General features: G+C 41.8%; 1 protein-coding gene across 1 annotated transcript in view; it reads right to left on the minus strand.

Moving 5' to 3' along the window:
* Window positions 1–14,104: 14,104 nt before the first annotated feature.
* The window catches only part of LOC128744160 (glutamate [NMDA] receptor subunit 1), a 209,103-nt gene continuing 202,179 nt past the window's right edge, over window positions 14,105–21,028 (minus strand). The window contains exons 13-14 of the mRNA XM_053840967.1: window positions 14,524–14,950; window positions 14,105–14,468 (exon numbers count right to left, since the gene is read on the minus strand). Coding sequence (XP_053696942.1) covers window positions 14,211–14,468; window positions 14,524–14,950 — 685 coding nt within the window. The 3' untranslated portion in view covers window positions 14,105–14,210. The remainder of the gene's footprint in view (window positions 14,469–14,523; window positions 14,951–21,028) is intronic.

Below are 21,028 nucleotides of genomic sequence, written 5' to 3' on the forward strand. Positions count from 1 at the left end.
ATTATAAAAGCCATTCAAGAATAAACATATCATATATCGCATGGTTCATGTCGTATCAGGCTAATTTTTTCTTACCAGTTGCAAAAAGCACTATTTGTCGCAATCGTAACTCATTAGTCATTTCGCACCACCTGAGGTATACATATCGGTCGAAAAATGCTATGACGTTGCAGATGCCAATTAAGTTTGGTTACCTTGGAGCAGATTTTATCATCTACGGCATATAATCGACGTAGTTATATCACATACAAACCAGATTAAAGGTAACTAATTTGCAACCAATCACCACTCTGAAACACAAAAACTTTGTTCAATATGGAAACAAATAGTACATAAAATAAGGGCTTACAATGAGATTCCATCAGATTCCGGTGATACACACCCTGCCAATCGCACGATCGTTGAAATCCCCTGCAAACTCTACACGATTCCGCAGTGGATACAGCGATTATGTGTCGGAGCGTTTGACATCAAACATAATCACTCCAGAGATCGTAATCTCCAATGGAACCTCGGGCGAAGGGTGGGAACCGACGACGAAGATCGCTGTATCAACATTTTATCGTAGTCATCAATCTGCGTTAAAAGAAACATCGTGTTATTTAAACACAGCAACCTCCATAGAAGTTATTTACTTACGTAACACTCAGTCCCAAAAGACAAAACCGTCCACGCAAAAATGTTTGCCTTAATCGATGAAAAATATCCACAGGAAATTAATGGAGACTCCTGCTACGCAGACGTTTACTGACGTAGCTATTAGGTAGCATAATCCTGCTTCTGTCTGTCTGTCTGTCTGTCTGTCTGTCTGTCTGTCTGTCTGTCTGTCTGTCTGTCTGTCTGTCTGTCTGTCTGTCTGTCTGTCTGTCTGTCTGTCTGTCTGTCTGTCTGTCTGTCTGTCTGTCTGTCTGTCTGTCTGTCTGTCTGTCTGTCTGTCTGTCTGTCTGTCTGTCTGTCTGTCTGTCTGTCTGTCTGTCTGTCTGTCTGTCTGTCTGTCTGTCTGTCTGTCTGTCTGTCTGTCTGTCTGTCTGTCTGTCTGTCTGTCTGTCTGTCTGTCTGTCTGTCTGTCTGTCTGTCTGTCTGTCTGTCTGTCTGTCTGTCTGTCTGTCTGTCTGTCTGTCTGTCTGTCTGTCTGTCTGTCTGTCTGTCTGTCTGTCTGTCTGTCTGTCTGTCTGTCTGTCTGTCTGTCTGTCTGTCTGTCTGTCTGTCTGTCTGTCTGTCTGTCTGTCTGTCTGTCTGTCTGTCTGTCTGTCTGTCTGTCTGTCTGTCTGTCTGTCTGTCTGTCTGTCTGTCTGTCTGTCTGTCTGTCTGTCTGTCTGTCTGTCTGTCTGTCTGTCTGTCTGTCTGTCTGTCTGTCTGTCTGTCTGTCTGTCTGTCTGTCTGTCTGTCTGTCTGTCTGTCTGTCTGTCTGTCTGTCTGTCTGTCTGTCTGTCTGTCTGTCTGTCTGTCTGTCTGTCTGTCTGTCTGTCTGTCTGTCTGTCTGTCTGTCTGTCTGTCTGTCTGTCTGTCTGTCTGTCTGTCTGTCTGTCTGTCTGTCTGTCTGTCTGTCTGTCTGTCTGTCTGTCTGTCTGTCTGTCTGTCTGTCTGTCTGTCTGTCTGTCTGTCTGTCTGTCTGTCTGTCTGTCTGTCTGTCTGTCTGTCTGTCTGTCTGTCTGTCTGTCTGTCTGTCTGTCTGTCTGTCTGTCTGTCTGTCTGTCTGTCTGTCTGTCTGTCTGTCTGTCTGTCTGTCTGTCTGTCTGTCTGTCTGTCTGTCTGTCTGTCTGTCTGTCTGTCTGTCTGTCTGTCTGTCTGTCTGTCTGTCTGTCTGTCTGTCTGTCTGTCTGTCTGTCTGTCTGTCTGTCTGTCTGTCTGTCTGTCTGTCTGTCTGTCTGTCTGTCTGTCTGTCTGTCTGTCTGTCTGTCTGTCTGTCTGTCTGTCTGTCTGTCTGTCTGTCTGTCTGTCTGTCTGTCTGTCTGTCTGTCTGTCTGTCTGTCTGTCTGTCTGTCTGTCTGTCTGTCTGTCTGTCTGTCTGTCTGTCTGTCTGTCTGTCTGTCTGTCTGTCTGTCTGTCTGTCTGTCTGTCTGTCTGTCTGTCTGTCTGTCTGTCTGTCTGTCTGTCTGTCTGTCTGTCTGTCTGTCTGTCTGTCTGTCTGTCTGTCTGTCTGTCTGTCTGTCTGTCTGTCTGTCTGTCTGTCTGTCTGTCTGTCTGTCTGTCTGTCTGTCTGTCTGTCTGTCTGTCTGTCTGTCTGTCTGTCTGTCTGTCTGTCTGTCTGTCTGTCTGTCTGTCTGTCTGTCTGTCTGTCTGTCTGTCTGTCTGTCTGTCTGTCTGTCTGTCTGTCTGTCTGTCTGTCTGTCTGTCTGTCTGTCTGTCTGTCTGTCTGTCTGTCTGTCTGTCTGTCTGTCTGTCTGTCTGTCTGTCTGTCTGTCTGTCTGTCTGTCTGTCTGTCTGTCTGTCTGTCTGTCTGTCTGTCTGTCTGTCTGTCTGTCTGTCTGTCTGTCTGTCTGTCTGTCTGTCTGTCTGTCTGTCTGTCTGTCTGTCTGTCTGTCTGTCTGTCTGTCTGTCTGTCTGTCTGTCTGTCTGTCTGTCTGTCTGTCTGTCTGTCTGTCTGTCTGTCTGTCTGTCTGTCTGTCTGTCTGTCTGTCTGTCTGTCTGTCTGTCTGTCTGTCTGTCTGTCTGTCTGTCTGTCTGTCTGTCTGTCTGTCTGTCTGTCTGTCTGTCTGTCTGTCTGTCTGTCTGTCTGTCTGTCTGTCTGTCTGTCTGTCTGTCTGTCTGTCTGTCTGTCTGTCTGTCTGTCTGTCTGTCTGTCTGTCTGTCTGTCTGTCTGTCTGTCTGTCTGTCTGTCTGTCTGTCTGTCTGTCTGTCTGTCTGTCTGTCTGTCTGTCTGTCTGTCTGTCTGTCTGTCTGTCTGTCTGTCTGTCTGTCTGTCTGTCTGTCTGTCTGTCTGTCTGTCTGTCTGTCTGTCTGTCTGTCTGTCTGTCTGTCTGTCTGTCTGTCTGTCTGTCTGTCTGTCTGTCTGTCTGTCTGTCTGTCTGTCTGTCTGTCTGTCTGTCTGTCTGTCTGTCTGTCTGTCTGTCTGTCTGTCTGTCTGTCTGTCTGTCTGTCTGTCTGTCTGTCTGTCTGTCTGTCTGTCTGTCTGTCTGTCTGTCTGTCTGTCTGTCTGTCTGTCTGTCTGTCTGTCTGTCTGTCTGTCTGTCTGTCTGTCTGTCTGTCTGTCTGTCTGTCTGTCTGTCTGTCTGTCTGTCTGTCTGTCTGTCTGTCTGTCTGTCTGTCTGTCTGTCTGTCTGTCTGTCTGTCTGTCTGTCTGTCTGTCTGTCTGTCTGTCTGTCTGTCTGTCTGTCTGTCTGTCTGTCTGTCTGTCTGTCTGTCTGTCTGTCTGTCTGTCTGTCTGTCTGTCTGTCTGTCTGTCTGTCTGTCTGTCTGTCTGTCTGTCTGTCTGTCTGTCTGTCTGTCTGTCTGTCTGTCTGTCTGTCTGTCTGTCTGTCTGTCTGTCTGTCTGTCTGTCTGTCTGTCTGTCTGTCTGTCTGTCTGTCTGTCTGTCTGTCTGTCTGTCTGTCTGTCTGTCTGTCTGTCTGTCTGTCTGTCTGTCTGTCTGTCTGTCTGTCTGTCTGTCTGTCTGTCTGTCTGTCTGTCTGTCTGTCTGTCTGTCTGTCTGTCTGTCTGTCTGTCTGTCTGTCTGTCTGTCTGTCTGTCTGTCTGTCTGTCTGTCTGTCTGTCTGTCTGTCTGTCTGTCTGTCTGTCTGTCTGTCTGTCTGTCTGTCTGTCTGTCTGTCTGTCTGTCTGTCTGTCTGTCTGTCTGTCTGTCTGTCTGTCTGTCTGTCTGTCTGTCTGTCTGTCTGTCTGTCTGTCTGTCTGTCTGTCTGTCTGTCTGTCTGTCTGTCTGTCTGTCTGTCTGTCTGTCTGTCTGTCTGTCTGTCTGTCTGTCTGTCTGTCTGTCTGTCTGTCTGTCTGTCTGTCTGTCTGTCTGTCTGTCTGTCTGTCTGTCTGTCTGTCTGTCTGTCTGTCTGTCTGTCTGTCTGTCTGTCTGTCTGTCTGTCTGTCTGTCTGTCTGTCTGTCTGTCTGTCTGTCTGTCTGTCTGTCTGTCTGTCTGTCTGTCTGTCTGTCTGTCTGTCTGTCTGTCTGTCTGTCTGTCTGTCTGTCTGTCTGTCTGTCTGTCTGTCTGTCTGTCTGTCTGTCTGTCTGTCTGTCTGTCTGTCTGTCTGTCTGTCTGTCTGTCTGTCTGTCTGTCTGTCTGTCTGTCTGTCTGTCTGTCTGTCTGTCTGTCTGTCTGTCTGTCTGTCTGTCTGTCTGTCTGTCTGTCTGTCTGTCTGTCTGTCTGTCTGTCTGTCTGTCTGTCTGTCTGTCTGTCTGTCTGTCTGTCTGTCTGTCTGTCTGTCTGTCTGTCTGTCTGTCTGTCTGTCTGTCTGTCTGTCTGTCTGTCTGTCTGTCTGTCTGTCTGTCTGTCTGTCTGTCTGTCTGTCTGTCTGTCTGTCTGTCTGTCTGTCTGTCTGTCTGTCTGTCTGTCTGTCTGTCTGTCTGTCTGTCTGTCTGTCTGTCTGTCTGTCTGTCTGTCTGTCTGTCTGTCTGTCTGTCTGTCTGTCTGTCTGTCTGTCTGTCTGTCTGTCTGTCTGTCTGTCTGTCTGTCTGTCTGTCTGTCTGTCTGTCTGTCTGTCTGTCTGTCTGTCTGTCTGTCTGTCTGTCTGTCTGTCTGTCTGTCTGTCTGTCTGTCTGTCTGTCTGTCTGTCTGTCTGTCTGTCTGTCTGTCTGTCTGTCTGTCTGTCTGTCTGTCTGTCTGTCTGTCTGTCTGTCTGTCTGTCTGTCTGTCTGTCTGTCTGTCTGTCTGTCTGTCTGTCCGTATGTTCCTTATAGAATCGAAAACTACTGAACCAATCGGCATGAAAATATGCATGTAGAGGTTTTTTGGGGTCAGGAAAGGTTTTAGTGATGGTTAGAAACCCCTCTCCCCACTAAGAGGGGGGGCTTCCATAGAAATAAAACAAAAATTTCTGCATAACTCGACAACTAATCAAGCAAATAGAACAAAATTTGGCATGTGGGTGTTTTCGGTGACAAGAATTTATTCTATGGTAAATTGAGACCCCTCCCCTCTTTATAAGGGGAATTATAACTCCTCTCCTCTTTAAAAGGGGGGGCTTCTATATAAATTTCCTCATAACTCGAGAACTAATCAAGCAAATGGAACCAAATTTGGCATGTGAAGGTTTTCGAGGGCAAGAATATTTTCTATAGTAAATAAGGACCCCTCCCCACTTTAAGAAGGGGGCTCCTGTACCAAAGAAACACAATTTTCCTCATAACTCGAGAAGTAATTAAGCAAATGGAACCAAATTTGGCATGTGGGTGTTTTTGGAGACAAAAATTTTTTCTATGATGAATTGGGACCCCTACCCACTTTAGGAGGGGGGGCTCCTATACAAATGAAATTCAAATTTCCTCATAACTCGAGAACTAATCAAGCAAATGGAACCAAATTTGACATGTAAGTAGTTTTGGACGCAAGATTTTTTTCTATGGTGAATTGCGACCCCTCTCTTCTTTAGAAAGCGAGTTATGGCCCATCTCCCTTTTAAGAGGGTGGGCTTCCATACAAATGAAATGCAAATTTCCTCTTATCTCGAGAACTAATCAATCAAATGGAACCAAATTTGGCATGTGGGAGTTTTAGATGACAGAAATTTTTTCTATGGTGAATTACGACCCCTTCCCCTTTTAAGATGGGAGCTCCCATACAAATGAAATTCAAATTTCCTTATAACTTGAGAACTAATCAAGCAAATGGAACCAAATTTGGCATGTGGGAGATTTTGGAGTCTTGAATTTATTTTACGATAGTTAGACACCTCTCACCCCTGTGGTAGGGGGATATGGACTCTCATACAAATAAAACAGAAATTTTTGCGAAACTCAAAAACTAATCGAACTCGAGAAATTCTAGACTCTTCCATAAAACATTGGTCAATACAAGACCACAAAAACTATCTATAGTAACACTAGATCATTCAGGACGAGACGGTCGCGAGTGTTGCCGGTGACCCGCCGTCGGAAGCGCCGCCCACTGGGGGGCTTGCAAAACTGGAGATTGTGACAAAGATCATCCGAGATTCATGATTTATGTACAACACAGGTTAATTTGTGGCAATACGAAGTTTGTCGGGTCAGCTAGTTTTCAATAAAAAAGCAAAAAATATTGGTTATTTTATATGTAATATTGTTAACTGTTATTTTAGTTTTATGTCATTCTTTAATCACAGGTAAGTATATCAAAACAGGCAAAGAGGTAAAAGAGAAAAAAAAACCTTTAGATCCTTTTCGAACTTCAACCACCTTATATCAGTATATCGTTGATTTGGAAAACAAAAAGGGTAGTCATTTATTTGAGAGATTCAATAAATGTTTTGTTTTCGAAATATTTTATTATTGTTAGCAATATAATACTTTATTAAATTAATAATTGGCTTCCACCAAGCGGTGGAAGCTCCAGAGTACGTGTACAATACGAACGATTTTGTATTGCAATGACTGGATCGGACGACAGCAGGAGGCGTTTGAACACATCCTCCAAATTGGCAATCCGGTTAAATTTTCTGACGTAAAATTCCCAGAACTTACAAATACATTTATTTCGCGTTTCCTGTACCTCTTCGCTTAATAACCCTATGAGTTGTGCCGTGACCTTAATAATATCTGCGCCGTGTACTAGCATTTTTTTAACGGTTGGCGATATAGCTAATATGAAATTGAATGGGAAATAATCTCCTAAACTACCGAATTACTTTCACGAACATCTTAGATACTAATTTAAAATAACAGTAACGGTACCCTCAAATCTTTTAACAATTTTGATTTGCTTGAAAATGTTCCTCCTTTTTTACTACGATCATAGTCATGTTCCTGTTCCTGAATACGTATAAGACATCAATTTTGAAGACTTCTCAGCTTTCTGACACTAAAGTAATTTAAAAGATTACTTTAGACTAGAATCAGAAATATCAATATAAAATTTAATTTCATGTGCATTTATCCAAGTGAAGATTTCCATGACTATTTGTAAAATAATGAAAATTGTAAGATAGATATTTATCAAAAACAGCTGGTGCTGAGCTCCATTTGCAGAGAGGACGATACGACAGTGATTATTTGAAATCCAGGATAACTGCTAACCAGAGTACAGTAGTTCTGTGGAGACCAAGGCCCTTCACTCTAAACCACCGTCGAACTAACTACGTGCGCAATGAACCAGCCTGCCGCTGTATTCAGCTAATGAACAATTTTATTTGTTTATTTTATTGTGAAATTCAACTGACACAGTTGTCTTATCGAATAATATAGTCATAGTCATGCTTATAAAAAACTACTATTACATATTTTCTGTGCAAACTTATGTGAAGGTTCGCCGAACTCAAAGAGGTTTTCAACTGTAGAGAAAGTTCGAATGCAGGCAGTTATTGGTTCGTTGCATCCAAAAGTTGTTCGATGAAAACTAGGCTGCAGTAGTCCGGTTGATCGGAGGGAGCGTTGCGACGCACGGAAGCTCAAAGCAGATAGAATTATCGGTGAATCGATCTCGCCATTTAGGATCTTTGCTACACATACAGCTTGCTGAACCTTCCTACGCCGCTCGAGTGTTTGAAGACCCAGAAGACGACAACGTTCGGGATATGGTGGTAGATTTGCTGGATCACGCCAAGGTAAGTCTCGTAGCGCAAGCCGGACAAAACGTTTTTGCACCCGCTCCATACGCAGATTCCACGCCAGTTGATAAGGACACCAAACTATACACGCATTTTCGATCAGTGGACGTACCAGGGAACAATATAGCGCCTTCAGACAGTGGGGATCACTGAAATCACGGGCAATCTTTGCGATGAAGCCAAGCTGTCGGGAAGCCTTCGATATTACAGCGGTGCGATGTAAATTGAACGTCAGCTTGGCATCAAGCAGTACTCCGAGGTCATTGACTTGGTCGACTCTCGAAATTAGCTGTTCGTTTATTTGATAGTTGAAGGAGATTGGACTAGCGATGCGATGGAAAGTCATTACTTGGCACTTCGGGATGCTGATGACCAACCAGTTTTTCCTGCACCAGTCAGCGAACATAAAAAAATCAGGCAGTAAAATCGAGAAACATACTAAACTTAAACATGTCGACTGATACTATTAAGAAAAACCTGATTTAATCCACCTAGTGGTGAAAGGAACCTTTGCTATACGATCTTACTTGCTATTTGAGATAGAAATCGACACGTTTGGCTTACATGAAATTTTTGGAAATTGAATAAGTTTACAAAATTTGAACCAAATAGAAGCACTTATAAATTTTGATAGTTCCTTTTCTCATGAAATTGCTGAGTAAGTTGTTACTAATGAGGGTAAGTCCAAGTAAAAGTAAGTTGTAAGACGAAATATTATTCGTTAATATATGCATTGCGTAGTAAAGGTCTAGTTTATAAGTTTTTGAACTATGCCTAATTTCCTGTAATGCCATTCTATTTGATTCACAACAATAAAGTTTTCTTGAATAAATTTCATCAATTTTTATTAACTTTCGGTTACTCACGCTGTTGTATTTTGTACAACATGTGTAGGTTTTTGAATGCCATATTGTTATAAGGTTACAAATCGTATACTACGTATATACTAACGTATATTCTTCAGTAAACTTGTTATGAGCAAAATGTCAGAAATATTCAATGCATTAATACTTTAAATTGTTAGGAAACAAGATTAGCATAAACCGACAACCGACCGAAACGAAGCAAGTAGCATGTGAGGTGTACCGCAATTGACCCCAACTGGAATTTTCTCTCGTTTCTTCATATGGAAAAATGGTGTCTGTATGCAGCAAAACTACCAGCAAATGTAAAATGTTTAAGATGTATCCGTCTGTTGGTAATCGAGTAACTCGGGGTCAAAATCAGGTTATTTTTTACAATTAAAGTTCTGCAGTTCCTAAACAAGCAAACATAGAGGTATACTAAATTCAGCAAAGTTGTGTATTTTTATTATTTGTACAACTTTGTAATACATGAAAAAGTCATACAACAATTACAAGAAGAGTTAGAATAGAAAAACTGATTTCACAAATTCATATACAATAAATAAGATTTTTTTACCTTCACTGAAGAGATAGAAGGCTACTGTTTTCAGCAAAATTTCTTGTAATAATATGCTCTAAAAGTTTGTAGAACACATCAATGTGTTGTATTGAAACTGAAGGAAAATATTTTTTTTATTTCACTTTTAGGGGGATTAATCAAAATTCAAATTCTACCAGTCGATAGAGCTTTCAATTTTAAGAAACTCTTCCAAAAGTTTGATAAACTTAAAACCAAGTTTTCCTAGTCAAAACTCTAGTGCGCACGTTTTCTTTGGTTTTGGGCTATTATGCGCGCAAGTAACCGTGTTATAAAAGTTGGTGCGAGTGTTCGAGGGTTAATATTTACAAATAACAATATCTTTTGACCGGTAAAACCAATTCTTATGTAATTTTGCATATACATTCGTAGTGTGAAAACCTCTGCAGTACAGCTTAGGATTGGGCGATACCGTATCGATACTCGCGATATCGATACTCGAAGGCCGACATTTCGATATATTTCATCGATATTTATGGCGTCGATATTATGCTAAATCGATAATTTCATCCCGATACTGTTTTGATAAAGCGGGATAACCAGCTGACCTGGAAATGCTCAAGAAAGCAATATTTTAAGGATTTTTTCTCGCGCTGTTTTCTTTTCAGGTATCTACTAAGCTTAATTCCCAAATTTACTTTATTAAAATTGACTCTTATGCAAAACCTTGAACAATGTCACTTACATGTTTAACGCTTATTGAACAGTAAGAGCATACGACACGCGATTTTCCGCAAATCAGAACTGACCAGAGAGCACAGAGAGTAGTATTGGGCGTTGACGGCATTAACAAAGACTTTCCAGCTTTTTACGCGCCATAATAGTGGTGAAAGTGGCAGAGGTGGGACAGAGATCGAGAAGAGCTAGAACCGGAAAGGAGCAACTCCCGGCGGAACTCTGCAGGAATGGCCAAGAGCCGCCAGCAACGACACATCACTGGATGGTTGGTCACTGGATGGGCTGCCGGACGAGTGGATTGAGGGTGTAGTTTGTCCTATATACAGAAAGGGCGATCGGATAGATTGCTGTAATTACCGCAGCATAACGCTGGTCAAAGCCATCAACAGGGTGCTCTCTCAGATTTTGTTGCGTCGTCTGTCCCCAGTGGCAGGAAAGTTCATAGGGTAGTACCAGGTGGGCTTTATGGAGACCCGTGCTACTACGGATTAAAGTTTTACTCTTCGGCAGGTCATCCGGATGTGTCGGGAGTACAACTCATCATATTTTTGTAGATTCCGGGGCAGCATACGATTCAGTCGGAAGCGAACAGCTCTGGCAGGTTACACGGTTTTCCGTATAAAACGACATGTCCGAAATAGAGCTGCACTGGAGCGAGTGATGTGTTGCGTGCGTGTTTTGGGGACACTGTCTTTGCTCAACATGTTTTTTATAGATTAATGTTTATGAATCCCTGTTTTTTGTGTAGCATTTCCTAACCCCAGAATGCCGCCTTAAATAGTATCGATAAATCCAATATCGATACTTCACGAACGATATATCGACGGTATCGATAAAGCGGCGGATTTGATATTGATATTCAATTATCGATACTTTCGGGAATTTTGTCCAATCCTAGTACAGCTATCGGAAGAAAATTTTATCGCAAGCAGCAAACACAGGAATCCACGAGCGGCGGGTACCTACGCATAATTTTGAATTGATATTGGCAAATAGAAGCCGTATACCACTAGCACAGCTGTGTAAACACTAAGATGGCCGTTATTACATAAAAATGAGCTTGATAATTTTGACGTAGGACTACGTCTTTTAACATAATAGACTTCATTTTAAAATATTTTACTAGGTTTGAAATTGCTATCTTAACGTGTGATTTGCCTTTGCAGGTGGATTTGTATCGAACCGCGTTGGCGGATGCAAAAGAGGAAGAGATAACAATTGTAAAATTTTGAATATTTCTAGTGTGATTTGAGATCACGGATGATGTGATTCGGTTTAGGTCGTAAAGTAGTCATTCCCTCGACGGCAACTTAAGCCGGCTCGAAACTTCTCATATTTCGCAAAACAATTACAATACAGGCTGCGATTTATGTTCATTGCGGAAGTGTAATTGCTGATTTTTATTTACTTTATGTGAGCAATCTACCCTTTAAAACTTTAAAAGGACGTAACTAAATACAACTTACCTATACATACTCAGCAATTTATTGTAAAAAGGATCTATCAAAACTCAGAAGTGCCTTAATCATGTTCAAATTTAGTAAACCTTTTTGGTTTTTAAAACAATTTTAGATTTGTATTTTTTTCGTTTGGCGTTTAGGTTGGCTTTTTCTGAGGCCCTCTCCTAAAAATCAATTTTCAAATAACTTTGGGACAACCAAATCGATTTTAATGATTTTACTACCAAATAAATGGTTTTGTCATTCTTTATATTTAAATGTCAGTCCAAGTTATATGGAATAAATTGTAAAACGTCAACTAACAGTTGAATTATGTTCCCAAGATGTTTCGAGTTCCATATCAAATAACATGTAAGATGTTAACATATAGCAAAGGTTCCTTTCACCACCAGCTGGATTAAATCCGGTTTTTACACGAATTTCGGAATTTACGTGGATGTGCTCAAAACATCTTTTTTATACGTTTGAAAATTATAAGGTTTTTTAACGCGAATTTCGAAATTTACGTGGTTTTTACGCGAATTCACGAGTTTTTCTAATCGAATCCAACAAATCCAAGTCCCCTATGTTGCCAAAATCGAAACCGTGCCAAATCGAGACCCTTTTTGGATATGAAAATATTGAATGTAGATGCGTTAGAAATTGACTAAATATTATTAATCAACGATTGCAAGTCCGCCAAGAGTTATCCGTCCGGTGCAAGTAAGTTTTTGGCAACCTGCGATAAGACGTAGTCCTACGGCAATAAAAATATTACTGTTCGTAACATTCATTTTTCGTCATTTAAGGCTTGTATGCGGAAACTGACTGTTATTTAAGCATATTTTTGAAGTGAAATATTTTATGTTGCCAAAACGGATTATTTTGTTACTAAAATCGAGGCACGCCAAAATTAAACTATGCCAAATGTGAAATCCCACTATATAATGGCCCTAAATCCACAGAGGTGGTGATATGGATAACCAGAATAACAGTGTATCAACGCAACTGAGTACGCAGAGTGGTTTTATAAACGTGCAGGGCCATTCAAATCTTTGCTTTCCACGCGTTACCTCGTTCTTAAATTTCAAACCTTGCTGAACATCTGTTTAATTCAGCCATAATATTTTTTGCAAACATTTTAATGAACAGCAAGTTGCTGCCTTGTATTTATATTAAAACAATATCAGACATCACTATATCCTCCATTTGCCAACACAATTGCAACAAAAATATCTATAACCGAAAAATCTTACATTTTTTTCCAAGCGAAAAAAGAACGATATCGCATGATCGCAATCCTTTCTCATCTGCGAAAATTATCGCCTGGCGATCCTTTTCCGTGATATTTACACACAGAGCGAATCACGAGAGAGTGAATCGCATTCCCCATGGCGCGTATACGTTCAGGATACAATACAGAGAGAACTAACTCACAAGATTGCCGATTGTGCTCACACACGGAGCAGCATCGTACGATGAATATAGCAATACACTGATAGACGATGTCGTTTCATATATCGAGAAAAAGTTGAATGCCACTCGCAGTTTTCTCGTGGATCACCAACCCTGCTTGACAATAAACAATTGTAAAAACTATCGTTATAAAAACTTATTTGATGAATATTTCAGCAGTGGTTCGAAAACTAGCACAAGGTCAAAAAACTAGATCTCTTAACTTATCCGGAGTTCGAAGACTATTTTACGTGACAATCAGAAGAAATCGTGTCATGGTACGACAAATTTCTTTTTTACTATTTACATGTTCAAGAAGATATTAGAAAATACTTCATAGTAGAAAATGGTCAATCATGAAATAATTAAACTGAAATTACTCGAGTTAGAGAAAAAATCAGTTTTTTATTTTCACATATGTTTGAGATAAAACTCCAAGCTTTCAGAAACGGCTAAGTTTGACTTTTTTCGTTTGACCCTTTTTGAGATACTCTATTCCAAAAAAGACTAAAAAAACACAGGAAAAACGTTATAACTCGTTATACGTATGAGTTTTCAACATACAACGTTCTACAAAAATATGTCTTTTGATAAGATAACCAACTTTGTAAGACATTATGATGCAATAAAACCATTGCGTTTGAAGAAATCAGCGAAAAAGTGATTTTTGAGAGGTCTTTTTATAAAACACCTTGTAAGTTAGAAACGCCTAAAAATACGCCTACTATATCTTTGGCAAAGTTACTTATATAATCTTTAGCTACAACTTTGTCGAAGAAGTTATCTTTCTATCTCTTTCCTATAAAAAGTTATTATGGATTATGTGTTTACAAGCCAAACTGGAACTTAGTCGTTGATTTCGCATTAATTGTCTATTAGAGTTGTGCAACTTTGCTGAACATTGTGGGGAGCTATTTTGAACCACAAAAAACTTTCCACTTAATTTTCGCTGCTGGACCACTGTGCAATGAAGTGTAAACACATTTGTTTGTTTAGTGCCTTGCATATCGAAGTCATAAGCCAGTCACTTGAAATGTGCAAGTGCTAAAAACATTCGAACATTATGTGAATTCCCTTTGGAATTTTTAGGGATATACAAGTGAAATTAAAATGTTCACCGTTATTGATTTTCAAGTGTAAGTGGCATTTGGATCGACTGTGTTGTTTTTTTACAGTGTACCAATTAAAAGGGGGGGTGTTGACAAATAATTTGCAATGGCCAAAATTAAACGCAAATGTTAATAAAATTACACAATTTTTACTTGGTATAACGCACTGACACGCTATCCCTTTTTAATGTGAGTCAAGATATTTCATACATCCAACGCTAAAATGATAATAGTGTACTTTATATTTTTAGTCACCGTAACGTTGTTAATACCATGTGTCGTTGAAAATTTTTTTTTCACCGAGAAGAATCAACGACGCATGGTATTAATAATAATGTACGTCGAATTGTTTATAGTTATATTCAGTACCCAATAGCATTTTATTTTGACATTATATTGTAAAACTTCCCTAATTGTCTCAAACAACCAAGTGAGAAACATCTGTTGCATATGTTGGCATATACCTAGGCGGGGGTTTATAACTATGATCGTTGAGTCTTCGATTTCGACTTAATTCCGAGTCCACGGGCCATGCGCGCTCCGGTGCGCGAGGTAAAGGGTTAAGTTTTGGATAGCGATTTTTATCAATTGCCTGACTGACTGATTTAGAAACTGAGTTTAAACCTACATTGTACTGTCGTTGCATAGCCAATGAGGCGCGTAATGTTTTTCTTTTCTGCAATGAATTTACTTTAAATTATGTGAAACGATTTTATGTTTTTATTATTTACCTCAATAGTACCTCTCCATTTATCAGCAGCATGCCTGGCAATTTCCATCCTCTTTTGCTTCTTAATTTGATGCTTTTTATAAACGACTTCAATAATGATCAACCCTATTCCGCCTACGATGCCTGCTCCAACTAAAATAAATACACCAGCCATATTTTTCAAGCCCAACGTATTTGGTGTCTTTTCAAATTGTTCACATTGCTGAACATTTCCATGAAATATCCATTCTCTGTCAAGTGATTCCATAAACCCACTCTCATGAAAATCAAGTATTGCTAAAGTTACAGCATCAGTCCAAGGCGATCCCTTTTGCAGTCCTATACCATATCCGCTTCTTCCAAAAAGCTCTCCAGCTGTAACTAGTTCACAATCTTTCGATGCTTCGTATTCCAAACGAGATGAATCCCATATGAAAGCCATCAGTTTTCTGAAATAATAACATTGCGTGAATCACAACACGTTGTAGAAATTTCTAATGTTGCTAACTTTTTCGAAATATTCACTTTTTTGAGTAGTCCTAAAATTCAAAAAACGGTAGAGACAAAAGCGAAAAATAGATTTGCGGATATAGGGTAAGGGCGCAGACAGAATCATATGGAGGACAGATCAGGCTAGCTTTATCAAGTGACGTATTCGTTGAAGCACTCAGGTTTCAAAGCATTCCTTCGAACATGAGTACGAAAGGGTTGATAGCAGTATTAACACAAGCGTGCGATGCGACTATGCTGAGGATAAGAAAAACCGAGGACGGTTGCTGCTCAGCCTGCTGGTGGAATACGCCGATTGTTGAATTACGGGCAAATCGCCTTCGTACCAGGAGGAGAAGTCAGCGGGCTCGCAATGATGCTGATAGAGAAGAAAGAATACTAGCGCACAGGGGAAGAACCGTACTTAACAAAGCAATTAAGTTTAGCAAAAAATCTTGCTCTGAGGTACTTTATCGTAGCGCCAACGCAAATCCTTGGGGAGACGCTTACATAATTGCCAGGTCAATGATAAAAGGTCCTTCTGTACAACCTGAAAGGTGTCCGGAGAAAATGAAAGCCATTATCGACGGGTTGTTTATTTAGCATGAACCAACACCCAGGTTAAGCCTACTGTACGCTAATAAAATTTTAACAATTATTGGACCTGAATACATACTTTTTATGCTACTCAAAACATTATTTTTATATGTTTAAATATAAATATCAAAAGAAATTTCTTATTTATTATGAGGCAGCCCATAAAAGGTATATGACTTAGAAATTATATTTATGTCTAAACTGCCATAAAAATTATGTTTCATATCCTATAGTCGAAAATTATGTTCTCTTGTACATACTTTTAAGGGGACATAAACGACTAAAACTGGTGAAAATTGCACTATTCATTTCTCAGAAGCTACACAACGTCATTCGAGTGACAACCGTTGCCAAGTCAACACGTAGTGTGCGATCGCTCGTAAATAATTTCGATTTTGATTTCTTTTTGCTCGCGTTAATTCGGTTAAATTGTGTACTTAGTGCATAGTGCCATCCGCTTCGACAAGACACAAGTGTGTCTCGATAAAGCGAAGTACCATTGTTAATTTCCGATCCTTCGTGCTGCTAGCCGTATGTGAACTCCAGCACATCAAAGCAAGCGGCATTGTTATTTTCTACCGATACCGGTAACCATTGTGCCCCGAACACGTGCTCCAGCAGAAGCATTGATTACATCAGTCGGTGCTGTGTATTATTCGTGCGGCGCTTAGATTGGAAGATATCATCAATTCACCTACCAGCCGGTTTGGATTGCGTTCGGTGAAGTATTGTGATCTTCGTATTTATTTATTATTATTTACTTATTTATTTATTATTATTATTATAGAGTTTTGGCACTTCTCAGCAAAAATGCTGAAAACTTTCACCTACCCTCGGGCTTCTTTATGCCAAGAGGGGTTAGGCTCTGTGGTTCTCATTCACTTTTTTTTGTTACGTCTGCTCCAGCTGTGTTTAATTGTGGTGACACGGAACCTCCTCGTAATATTACAGGTTTCAAGAACCACCGCTTTTTGGATATTGTCTAAATTTTTTTGGAGCTCTAGCTCTTCCCGGGAACGTTGTAGGCTACAGGGCACTACTCCGGTGGCTGAGATGACCACCGGAACTATACGTACGCCCTCAAGGTGCCACATCTGCTTTAACTCGTGGTATTTCGTTATTTTGGCCGAGAATGCTGACTGGACATTGCGATCCAGCGGTACAGCGATGTCTATGAGGGTAATGTGCTTCCTCCTTTTGTCGTAGATCACAACGTCAGGACGATTGGCACGTATAAGGACGTCCGTAATAATCTCACGATCCCAGTACAACTTTATGCAGCTATTTTCCAGAACCGGGCTAGGCAGGTACTTATAGTAGGGTACGTAACAGTTTACCAAGTTGTGCTTCAAGGCGAGTTGCTGGTGCACAATCTTGGCAACCGCATTGTGGCGTCCTAGGTAAGCCGTTTCGGCTGAACAGCCTGCAATCACATGCTCGATCGTTTCCCCTACTGAATTGCACTTTCGACAACGGTCTTCTATATCTTCGTGCAATATGTACCTGCGGTAGTTCTTCGTCGTAATAACCCGACCCTGAATGGCTACCATGAAGCCTTCTGTCTCCGAAAAGAGATCACCTCGCACCAACCACGCATTCGATGCCACTTTGTCTATATGCGCTTGCTCTAATTGATGAGGGTGCGTCCCATGTAGTACCTTTGCTTTCCACGTTTCGACCTTTTCTGGTACGGTTTTTAGGTCGCAGTTTAGCTGGTAATGCTCCTGCGCCAGATGCAGGGCGCTGAACCCGTGGTCTGCTTCACAGACAGTGCGGTAGACAACATGACGAGTCTGACTATCTATGAAATATCTCCGCAACTGCTCGATCTGAGATACGCATAGCGCTTGGATGTCAGTGACACCTCTTCCTCCTTCCATGCGTGGTAAGGTGATTCTTTCGACTGCCGATCTTGGGTGGTGCGAACGGTGCTTGGTTAGCGATACTCGCAAGGTAAGTTCAATCGCTTCCAAATCCGTTTTGGTCCATTTAACCACCCCGAAGCTGTATGTCAACAAAGGCACGGCAAACGTGTTTATCGCCTTTACTTTGTTGCCGGCAGAGAGGAGTGATTTCAAAATACGGTTGACACGATACAGGAACCGTTCCTGCAGTTCTTTCCTGATAGTCGTATGGTGAATACCTTTCAGTTGCAGGAATCGCAGGTATTTGTACGACCCACCTTCAATCATACTTCGAATTTCCTCCCTTTCGTTGATGCGGAAACTTTCAGCGCCGATTACTTTACCCCGATGGATATTTACGAGACGACATTTGTCGATGCCAAGCTCCATCCGAATATCGTTGCTGGACGTTGTCACCAGCTGCAACAAATGACGCAGCTTCTCCATAGTTTCCGCAAACAGCTTCAGATCGTCCATATAGAAGGTGTGCGTAATTTTTGTACTCGTCCCACTTTTCAATTGGTAGCCATAGCTGCTTCGGTTGAGTGCTTTGCTGAGGGGGTTCATCGCAAGGCAAAACCATAGCGGACTGAATGTATCGCCTTGGAAAATCCCCCTTTTTATGCTGAGAGTTCTGGATCGTAACACCTCTATCCCGTCGGTAGTGTGGAGTGAAGTGTTCCACATTCCCATTGCGTGCTTCATTAACCTGATAATGCCATCGTCTATTTTATACAATTCCAGTACCTTAATTAGGTACGAGTGGGGTACTGAATCGTATGCCTTCTTGTAGTCGATGTACGCCATAGTGAGGTTTCGCCTATTTCGGCTTGCCTGTCCCACAATGACTGCATCGATGATGACTTGGTCTTTACAGCCTTGTGTGTTTTTACGGCATCCTTTTTGTTCTTCAGTCATCACTCCATTTGCATCGCAATGGTACTGCACCTTTTGGGTGATTACCGACGAGAGCGCCTTGCACAGGCTTGAAAGACATGTTATTGGCCTGTACTTGGCGGGATTAGTCGTGTTCCGATCTTTGGGTAGAAGATAGGTTACCCCTTTAGTGATGAATTCTGGCAGCTCCTGGGGGTTTCTTAGTACCGTGTTGAAGCATTCCGCCATCCGCCCATGGATTGCAGAGAACTTTTTATACCAAAAATTGTGCACGAAATCTGGTCCTGGTGCGGCCCAATTCCTGGTATACCGTGTAGCCTCATGGGTATCCTCGGCGGTCACTGCTACGGAGGCCATGCGTTCAATTTCACCACTGCCTTCTTCCTCTTCTATCAACCACATCGCATTATTGTTGTGTTAAGCGGGGTTCTCCCATATATTGGCCCAAAACTGTGTAATTTCGCCAAGTTCTGGGAGTCCCTCGCTGTAATCGGTTTTGTTATTGCTGATGTGGTTATAGAACTCCCTTTCGTTAGTGTTGAACATCCGGTTTTGTTGTTTCCGCTTTGAACATTCAACATAACGTCGCATCCGTTTAGCAAGAGCACTTAACCTTTGTACATGGGTGTCGAGGATCTCAGTGATGTTGAGTTCACTGAGATTTAGGAGCTCTGCGGGCTTGACGATTTCTTTCACCTGACGAACCAGTCTTCCTGATCGGTTTCCCCTCTTGTATTGTGTTAACCAACCTATCTTCACCCTCAACGATGCTATCCTAGATTCTAGTCGTAGCATCCATGCGGGTTTTCGTGTTTGGGGGCGTACATGGGCCTCACCATTACCTGGGGGAAGGTCCGTACTCCTATAGTTCTCACAACGGCTACAGCTGCGGAATACACTATACATTGTAGTTCCTCAAGGTTCTCAGCGGTTTCAGTATACAGTGGCAAAACATCCTCGTTAAGGATTCTTACTGCATTCGTTAGCCGGAAGGAATATTGCAGCTTTGGTATCCGGTGTCGGGATAAGGGGTGTGTTCCCCGAAATTATGTAACCGCTGCGTTCATTTCGAAAGCTAGTTCGTCAAGTAATTGTTATCGTTGTTGGTCCATTGTTAGTTCTGGAGCATGCAATGATGGTTCCTCCACTGACATGTTTATGGATGCAGTCGATTTCCGCCGTGCTGCATCGTGCCCAACAGAACTCCTACTCGACACATCGCTCGATCTGTTCCCTGTACTCCCTAGTTCCCTTTGCACTTCCAGCTTGATGCTGTCTAACTCGGCGGTAGTGAGCATGTTGTTTGTCAATATTGCTCGTCGTCGGGTGTACAGCGGATCAAGGCTTATCCGGATGACTCGAAGGAGCCGTTTATTGTCTTCTTCCGGCCCAAAATGAAACCTTTGAATATTATTCAAATTGGCAAAGACCTGGCACAACAGTTTTCGGACGTAGCCGAGATAACAAAGGTTAGACCGAATAAACTGCGAGTTGCCGTGAAAAGCTTGAAGCAAGCAAACGCAATTGCTAGCTGCGAGCTTTTTACGAGAGAGTATCGCGTGTACATTCCTGCCAAGGATGTAGAGATTGACGGTGTAGTTACCGATGGGAACCTCATCGTCGAATACATTTTGGAGCATGGCGTTGGCTGTTTCAAGAACCCCATGCTGCAGAAGGTAAAGGTGCTGGACTGCAAGCAATTGCATTCAGCATTGGTCGAAGATGGGAAGAAAATATTCTACCCTTCGGAATCCTTTCGGGTAACTTTTGCCGGATCTGCATTGCCAAACTACATCCTTCTGGATAGGGTTCGTCTACCTGTACACCTGTTCGTACCGCGGGTCATGAACTGCCAGAACCGCAAGCAGTTGGGTCATACAGCTACCTACTGTTGCAATAAGGCACGCTGTAGCAAATGTGGCGGCAATCATGTGGAGAACGCTTGCAATGAGAACACTGAGAAGTGTCCTTACTGAGAGGGAACTCCGCATGATCTTGCGGCATGTCTCACGTACAAACAGCGCGAGGAAAAAATTAAGCGCTCCCTTAGGGAACGCTCCAAGCGCTCTTATGCAGAAATACTTAAGAGAGCCGAGCCATTGACCAACGAAAATATCTATACCTTTTTGCCAACCGACGAGGGTACTTCTGACGAACCGCTCGAAGGATGTTCTTATGCCATGCAAGAAAGCTCTAGGAAGAGAAAAACGATTAACTCTCCTCGACTTACTCGCAAAGGACTTGAGATATCCCCGAGCGGAACGGAAAATACAGCAAACTCAAAGAAAAGCGGTGAAAAAAATCCGAAGCAGGTACCCCCAGGATTGCAAAATTTGAAATCAAACCAGGAATACCTACCGCTTTCTGGTGCAACAAAAACCCCTGGCACATCGAATTTACATTCAGAGATCAAATCGGGAAAGGGATTTTTTAAGTTCTCTGATATTGTGGACTGGATATTTGAAACTTTTAACATCTCGGATCCACTCAAAAGCTTTCTACTTGCCTTTCTTCCCACAGTTAAAACATTTTTGAAGCAACTAACAGCACAATGGCCCCTTTCAGCTATCGTATCCTTCGATGATTAATACGTCAAATAATGCTGAGAACTCTATCGCTGTGCACCAGTGGAATTGCAGA

Source organism: Sabethes cyaneus, chromosome 3 (genome assembly GCF_943734655.1).
Source record: "Sabethes cyaneus chromosome 3, idSabCyanKW18_F2, whole genome shotgun sequence".
NCBI lineage: Eukaryota > Metazoa > Arthropoda > Insecta > Diptera > Culicidae > Sabethes > Sabethes cyaneus.